Here is a 9,026-nt window from a genome sequence, read left to right as displayed (position 1 = left end):
TTTGATCCTGAGGTAATAAATGCACACTACATTTTTCCCAATGCTGACAATGAGGTATACAGAGTCACGGCAAGGGAGAAAGGAAGCCAATGGTTGGTGGAGAAGCTTCATGATGGGGTAACACCAACTTGGGAAAAATTGCACAAAGGGGTTGATTCTTTTGAATTCACAGCGGAAGCCAAGACTTGGCTGTCCATTATTTGTGCCTGAATCGTGCTGGCTAGACATGAGTCTGAGGTGACGCCTGAGAAGGCGTTAATGATTACTGCTATTATGGATGACTTGCTAGTGAACGTGGGCTCGCACATAGTGGGTGAAATTGAGGAAGCATGTAACGGGAGGTCTAAGAGTCTATTCTTTCCCTCATTGATCACTCAGTTGTGCTATGATGCTAGGGTGATAAAGGACCCGCATGATTCTGAGAAGGACCCAAGCATGGCAATTTATCCATTGCTCAGAAAAGGGCCAACTGGAGGGAAGAAGAAGAGGATAATTGATGTGTTATCTCCTTCATTTGGGTAGTTTACTGAGACCGCCGATGGGTCCGGTGGTTCTTCCACAGTTGTAGCAGGACTACATGACCCTATTTCTCCACTACCTTATGGACCTCCCGCTATGCGCCACCTTTCCAGTCAAATCTATGGTGTAGATGCTCACATTCACCAACTTGTAGCTGGCCTTCCTTCTAGTCCATATAGGGAGAGCACTTCTACTGGGACTGGTAAGAAGACATCTTTGGATGATGTAGTTCAGGAGCAAAAAGCAAACAAAAATAGGTTGGAAGACATGAGCCGAAGACAAGGAAAGGTTGAGAGGCGACAATTGAAGTTCAAGGAGCATGAGAAGAAGAAAAGCAAATTTATGTCCAAAATGATGCACAAGTTGAGTTCATTCTGTGGCTCACATGAATCAGAGGATGATGATGATGAGGATTTGGAGCTCAAATTTCCCACAACCTCCAGCTCCGAGTGATGTAGTTTCAGGGAGCACCTCCTTCATTTTATCATGTTTTGTTTAGTGGTATTGAGGACAGGGCAACACTTTAGGTTGGGGGTGACTCATTTACATGTGATGATGTAGTTAGAGCATGATGGGAGCATGATTATTTTTTTGTGATAACTTGTGTAGATTGGTTGGCGTTGTAGTTTATTAGTGATAATTTGTTAATTAATTCTAGCATGTATGGGAGCATGATTATTTTTTTGTGATAACTTGTGTAGATTGGTTGACGTTGTAGTTTATTAGTGATAATTTGTTAATTAATTCTAGCATGATAGCATTAATTTTTTTTCTTTTTTTGCTACTTTATTTACTTGTAGTAGTATTAATTAAAATTCTTGGGTTTTCTTTATGCCGCAGTTCTTTTCCAAGGAAATAATTTGTGTCGAACCGGGTGACTTTTCCCTATGATGGATGGTGTGACAACTTTCTTAAGGGATTAGTCTTGTTTAGTAGCTAGTAGTGAATAAATTGGTTATTGGGTGTGATCTTTTGTCCATACACCAACATGTGTCTTGTTTGGTACCAACATGATTTAAACTTTGGCATATGAAGTTTTGATCTTTAAAATGAAAAATGATTCAAATGATAATCCTTGTTGTGACTTTTAGGTTCTATTTTTGGCTCTTTGACTCATTAAATAGCCTTTTAGGCTATGTGTGATTTTCTTTGGGTTCATTCGTTTTAGCTGGATTTTGGATTTATATGTCACTCGAGCTTGCATGTGCCGTGTGTGGTGAGATATTTTATGAGTTCTTTTGCATTATTTGTAGTCTACAACTTACCCAGAATGTGATTCAAGGTGAAATTCTAGACTAACTTGGTTTGAAAAATAATGTTAGGCCTTCCTTGGACCGTTATTGTGCCTTAAATTTTCTACCCTTGCATATTTTCCCTAGTCAACCCCTTTTGAGCCTTTAAACATTTTCTTTGGCAACCATGTTACAAGCTTTAACCCTTCGTTCTTTATTGATCTATTTTTTGGCACCCTACCTCAATAAGTACTTTAAAAGTGTAAACATAGGCTAAAAGCCTAAGTTTAGGGGTGAAGGTTGGAAAAGTTGTGATGTGAAAAATGCTTAAAAGGTGAAAGGTTATTAAAATATAATAGTGGAACCTTCCTTGAAAAAGTTTAAAAAAAAATTATGAGTAATAAAGAAGAAAAAAGGAAGGAAAAATAAGGAGTTGTGAATAAAGGGAAGAATAGGTGTGGAATGAAAAGTGAAGAAAGGATGGAAAATGTTTTTGAAGAAAATGTGCTTTAATTGTAGCAAATTATAGTGCTTAGGGAGGTTTTGAGTCACTCTTATCCAAATTGTGCCCTACCTTAACCAAAAACCTACATTATAATCCTTTAAGTCCTACTTGATTTTGAACCAAGTGTGTTTACATTAGTGGAGAAATACATGAAGGGCAATCCTATGACACTACTTATGTGCATTTGAACATCTTTGTGAGCGCGAGAGTTAATTCTTTCCATTTGATATCCCATTTGTGTTTAAATTGCAATTTATGAGTTGGGATTCTCTCTTAAGTGTGCGGGCACATGAAATTTTGAGTTGTGAACTTAATCCAATCTCTAATTATGAACAAAAAACATTGTTGGTGATAATGAGGCAAATTTTGAAGCTTTAGTGTCCTAACTTGGTTGTTACTTTGATTAATGTAGTGTTAGAACACTTGAAATGAGAATAAAATTTATAAGAAGTTGGTGATTCATATGTTTTGGATTAATTGTTGGTACCAACCAAAGTCACTAGATTGTGTTTAATTTGAACCTTTTTGACTTGAAATGATGTTTGGTATGCCATTGAGCTTAATTGTTGATTTTATTAAAGGATGTTCTTAGTTGTTGAAATTGCTTGAGGACAAGCAATAGTTTAAGTTTGGGGGTTTGATAAGTTGGTATTTTACCAACTTATCTCTTCTTGATACTTAGGCTTTTGCATGATTTTGTTGAGAAACTAAGGCATTTATTGAGGTTTATGGGCATATGTCAGGTATCAAGTGATTTAGAAAAGAAATGGAAGAAACCAAGTCAAAACATGTTAAAATGATAAAATTTAACTGCTGCCAGCAAATGCTCTATGTGATCGCGTCTGTTAAGCAGACTGAAGCTGTGCGAACGTGATTGGAGTAGTGCGAACGCGAAGAAGAAAGCCTGGTCAAGCGGCTAGTCAACTAAGCTACGCAAATGCGGGTCTTTGTACGCGATCGCATACCTTTACATAACCTAGCTCATTTGTAAAACATCTTTGGCTTATTTTTCAGTCTCTTGACTAGAGAGAACAAGTTTTGGAGCTAGGGTTCTTTCACACACACTTGGGTCTTGAAGATTTGAAGCTTTTGGTTGAGAATTTCATACCCATTTATGTTCATTTCTTTATTTCCTTGCTTTGTATTGTATATTTAAGTGTGTAGTATTTTTTCCAACACTTGAATCTTGTTTATGGGAATATTCATATTTAAAGTGTGGATTAAATATCTTGTTGTGCTTATGTAATGAATGATTTTTATTTATTATGTAGTGAGTTATTATTTTTTTAATTATTCTTGTTCTTTAATGTTTTCAAAGGGATTAGCTAACCCTAGAACTCGCCCATTAACTTTGAATTAATTTTGGGAAAGATAATTTGGGGTTGGGAAAGATTAATTAACAAGAACTTGAGGCTTTAACTCTCATTTTATAGATTCTACCTAGGAATAGGATTGAACTACTTGTAGCTATATTCGGGTGTGCTTAATCTCGTAATTGTTTTAGGGATAATTCAATTAGGAAGTCTTGTTAGTCTCCGGAAGAAGCTAATATAGAATTATTACACGAGGCTAATTAACATAAACTCGCTCATATTTGTAAAATCGTGAAATACATTGGATCGTTACTTGAGTGTAATTCCTTATGCATCCATGCTTGTAGCCATCATTTTATTTGCTTTTTAGGTTGGTTTACATTTTCGCAATTAGTTATAAATATTTTCTCAAAATATTTCTAAGTGTTTGGCTTAGCATAATAAGTGATAATTCTCTTACACGCCTAATCGCCTACATATTATTCTCTGTGGGATTCGACCCCGACTCATAGTTGGGTAAATTATATTGCATGCGACCGTGTCCATTTAATATTTAGTAGTGGATTTGGACGTCATCATTAGCCAACATACCTTGTCTCGAGCCCCTTTTAATTTACTAAAATGTTCTGGAGATCCTAGCCACTTCAATCTATTTAGAGATATTGCAAAATTGAACACCAACTAGGATGGAGTTCATAATTCTAGCTCACTTGAGCATTTTATCAAACACTAGGTGTGTATTAACTATCTTCCCACTACCCTAGATGGTACATGCATGTAAAATAACCAACTCCCACACCCCAGAATTTACTTGGCTTATTACATATTTTCAGTTAAAATCACGAAATTGAGGGATATGGAGTAAAACCTTACCTCTAGGATGAAGACCTAGTGAATTATTCTTACAATTTATTCAACTTTGAGCAAGAATTGATGGATGATGGGCTTAGGAACTCCCTCTCTCATTCTTTGGCACTCCCTCACTCTAGAATATATGTTCTTGATTCAGAAGTGGTCCATTACTCTAATATATCGAAATAGGGTCGGGTAAAAAAAATTAAAAAAAAGAAGCGTCGTCCCAGATCTGCGTTCGCATATGCGGCCGCATAACGCTTCTGCGGTCCGCAAAATGGCCCTCTGGAACTGGGCAACTGTGCCCCACTCTACAGCCATTATGTGGAGTAAAAATTTTCCTTTACTCCCCGACGCAATCTTCAACCCAAAAAGTCCGTAACGCGGCGCAATCTCCACATTCGTCAACACATTGCCTACTTCGGCACCACAAAATCTCGAGTTTTAGGTAAACTATTTACGGGGCCTCACATCCTCCCCCACTTAGGATCATTCGTCCTTGAATGAGGGTCAGAATCCGCAATTAGCATCTAATGTGGCTCAATTGCTACAACACACACCAGTAGTTCTAATTTTTGACTAACTCCCTAAATATCCAAAAATTTTGCCAAAGTCTCCCCTGTAACTGGGCCTATCCACCTGCCAGAGAATCCCAGAAACCAATCCTAACAACATATACATAATCCGATGATGCAATATAACATAAAGCAACACCAACCGTGGCCTCATAAGCAATATATTACCACAAAAGAAACACCCTTAACATCAACAGAACAAATGATACGTAATTCATAGAAGGTAACTCTTAGCATTTTCATAGAACACAACTTTATAATTACATGGATATTCAAACAAATAAGGATACTTCCTCTTCATTTCTTCCTCGGCCTCCTAGGTGGCCTCTTCAACCTGTTGGTTCCACCATAGTACTTTCACAGAGGCAATCTCTTTGTTCTTCAACTTTCGGACTTGCCTATCAAGGATGGCAACTGGAATTTCTTTATAAGTCAATTCTTCATTAACCTCAATGGTCTCAACCGGAATAATAAGCGACGTATCTCCAACCACCTTCTTTAACATGGATACGTGGAACACCGGGTGCACCAAAGACATCTCTGGAGGTAGTTCTAGCATGTAATCCACGTGACCATTCCTCTGAATGATTCTGTACGGTCCGACATACCTCGGACTCAATTTCCATTTCTTACCAAATTACATTACACCCTTCATAGGAGAAACCTTCAGGAACGCCCAATCATCTTATTTGAACTCCAAATCCCTGCGACGCACATCCGAATAGGACTTTTGATGACTCTGAGTAGTTTTCAACCGCTCCTTAATGATCTTAACTTTTTTCATAGCCTGATGCACGAGGTCTGGCCTAATCAATTTCGCTTCCCTAATCTCGAACTACCAAATGGGAGATCTACATCTCCTACCATATAAAGCCTCGAACGGTTCCATCTGAATGCTAGCATGATAACTGTTATTGTAGGCAAATTCTATGAGTGGCAAATGATTATCCCAGCTACCTTTGAAGTCAAGAACACAAGCGCGCAACATATCCTCAAGCATCTGAATAGTCCGATCTGCCTGTACTAAGATTCACTTGAGTACCCAAACCTTGCTGAAATTTCTTCCAAAACTTAGCCGTGAACTGTACCTCTCGATCTGAGATAACAGAAACTAGAGTGCCATGCAACCTGACTATTTCTTTGATGTATAACTAAGGATATTGTTCCGATATGTCAGTAGCCTTAACCGGAAAGAAGTGTACTGATTTCGTGAGTCGATCCACAATCACCCAAATCGAGTCGAATTTGCGAGGAGTGCGACGTAGCCTTACCACAAAGTCCATGTTAATCATTTCCTACTTCCACATTGGAATTTCTATGTTCTGTGCCAACCCACCGGGCCTTAGGTGTTCGACCTTTACTTGGCAACAATTTGGACATCTCACCACAAAGTCCGCAACATTCCTCTTCATATCGTTCCACCAATAGACTTCCCTAAGATCATGATACATCTTTGTAGAGCCCGGGTGCACGGAATACCTAGCAGTGTGAGCCTCGATCATGATTCTTTCCCGGAGATCATTCACATTTGGAACACATAGTCATGCTTGGTACTTTAGTGTACCATCAACCACGCCAAGAGAAAAGGCCACGGTCTTATGTTTTTGAATCCCCTCCTTCAATTGTACCAACAATGGATCGTTGATTTGCTTCTACTTGACTTCCACCACAAGTGATGATTCAGCCCTATTTTGCACAATCACCCCTCCCTCACTAGAGTCCGCAAGACGAACTCCCAAACTAGCCAACCAATGAACCTCCTTGGCCAATGACCTTTGATATGCCTCTGGGTGAGCCAGACTGCCCATAGATTTCCGGCTAAGAGCATCCGTTACAACATTAGCCTTCCCCGGATGATATATGATGTCGATGTTATAATCCTTGAGTAACTCAAGCCATCTTCTCTGCCTCTGATTCAACTCCTTATGTTTGAAAATATATTGAAGGATCTTATGGTCCGTGAATATATCCACATGGACCCCATACAAATAATGACGCCAAATCTTCAATGCAAAGACCACCGTTGCAAGCTCTAAGTCATGTGTTGGATAGTTATTTTCATGATTCCTGAGTTACCTAGAAATATACGCTATCACCTTGCGATGCTGCATTAATACACACCCAAGTCTGATCCTTGAAGCATCGCAATATACCACAAATCCATCCATACCCTCTGGTAGAGTCAACACCGGTGCCGTAGTTAATCTTGATTTCAACTCTTGGAATCTCCTTTCACAAGCATCTGACCATTGGAATTTAACCGCCTTCTGCGTCAATTTAGTCAACGGAGAGGCAAGAGTAGAGAACCCCCTGTAATATCCAGCTAAGCCCAAGAAACAGCGAATCTCGGTTGGAGTAGTAGGTCTAGGCCAATTCTTCACGGAAGAAATTTTTTGGGGGTCAACCTCAATTCCTTCTCTAGAGACAACATGACCTAAGAACGTAACAGATTCAAGCCAAAATTCACATTTCAAAAATTTCGCATACAACTGGTATTGATACAGATTTGCAAAACTTTCCTGAGATGTTCGACATGGTCCTCCCGATTTCGTGAATAAACAAGAATATCGTCAATAAACACAATCATGAAGGAGTCGAGGAAAGGTTTGAATACCTGATTCATAAGATCCATGAAAGCTACGGGGGCATTTGTTAGCCCGAAAAATATTACCAGAAATTCAAAGTGCCCATACCGGGTCCTGAAAGCTATTTTCGGGATATGTTGCTCCTTGATCTTCAATTGGTGATACCCGAATCTTAAATCGATCTTGGAGAAGTACTTAGCACCATGCAATTGATCGAACAAGTCATCTATACTTGGCAGTGGGTACTTATCTTTGATTGTAACCTTGTTGAGCTGCCGATAGTCAATATACATTCTTAGCGACCCATCCTTCTTCATTACAAATAGAATTGGTGCGCCCCAATGCGACATACTCGGCCGGATGAAACCCTTCTCTACCAAATCTTTCAATTGTTCTTTTAGCTCCTTCAATTATGCTGGAGCCATTCTGTAGGGTGGAATAGATATAGGCTGCGTGCCTGGCATCACATCAATCCTAAAATCAATCTCCCTTTCTGCCGGGATCCTAGGGAGCTCATCCGGAAAGACCTCCGGAAATTCATTCACAACAGACATAGACTCAAGTGTAGGTTCCTCAGCATCGGTGTCTGTAACCTGGACCAAATGGTAGATACACCCCTTGTTAACCATCTTGGTGGCCTTAAGGCAAGAAATAAACCTACCCTTCGGCACCACATTATCCCCCTTCATTCAATCACTGACTCAGTTAGAAATTCAAGCCTAACGGTTCTGGTGCGATAGTCAAGCTTAGCAAAACATGAATAAAACTAATTTATCCCCATTATTACATCAAAATCGACCATCCCCAATTTGATAAGGTCGGTCATGGTGTCTCGATCACGCACCGTGATGACACAATCCCTATAAACCCGTGCGGCCACAATAGACTCACCAACCAGAGTAGATACAAAGAACGACTCATGGAGCTGTTCCAATTCTATCCCTAATTCCATAGCAACATAAGGAGTGACATAGGACAAGGTGGAACCAGGATCAATAAGAGCATACACATTATGAGATTGAACAGTCAATATACCTGTGACAATATTTGGAGAAGCCTCTAAACTCTGGCGACCTCTCATAGCATAGAAATGGCTGGGTCCTCCCAAACTCTGTGCGCCACCCCTAGCTGCACCACGCCCTGCGAGTGCTGGGGCGCCTCGAGCTGGAGGAGGTGCTGCGGATGTAGTAACTATAGAACTGGCTAGCTGTGTTGTACCTCTGCACATGCTCTGGTGAGACGAACAACAATCCCTCTGAATGTGACCCCTCATACCACACCCGTAGCATATGGGCTAGTCCATGTAGCGGGTTCCAAAGTGTGTCTTCCCGCACCTAGGGCATGGGGGCCTCCGTTGCTGCTGAAATCTCCTACCAAACCGACCCTGCTGGTAGGGTCCCCTGTTGTCCTGACTGAGCCTAAAACGGTTCCTCTGCTGCTTGACT

At 40.1% G+C, this 9,026-nt stretch overlaps 1 protein-coding gene across 1 annotated transcript; it reads right to left on the bottom strand.

Annotated features, from left to right (window-relative positions):
• Positions 1-7,991: 7,991 nt before the first annotated feature.
• LOC138907714 (uncharacterized) lies at positions 7,992-8,809 on the bottom strand. Its single transcript, XM_070198321.1, has 2 exons — positions 8,369-8,809; positions 7,992-8,264 (listed from the first exon to the last, which is right to left on the bottom strand). The coding sequence occupies exons 1-2, from the start codon at positions 8,807-8,809 to the stop codon at positions 7,992-7,994; spliced, it is 714 nt and encodes a 237-aa protein (XP_070054422.1).
• Between the last annotated feature and the right edge of the window lie 217 nt (positions 8,810-9,026).

The sequence above is a fragment of the Nicotiana tomentosiformis genome, chromosome 3, assembly GCF_000390325.3.
Source record: "Nicotiana tomentosiformis chromosome 3, ASM39032v3, whole genome shotgun sequence".
Taxonomy (NCBI): Eukaryota; Viridiplantae; Streptophyta; class Magnoliopsida; order Solanales; family Solanaceae; genus Nicotiana; species Nicotiana tomentosiformis.
Note: the sequence above shows the minus strand (reverse complement) of the source record. Positions and strands in the feature narration are given on the sequence as shown.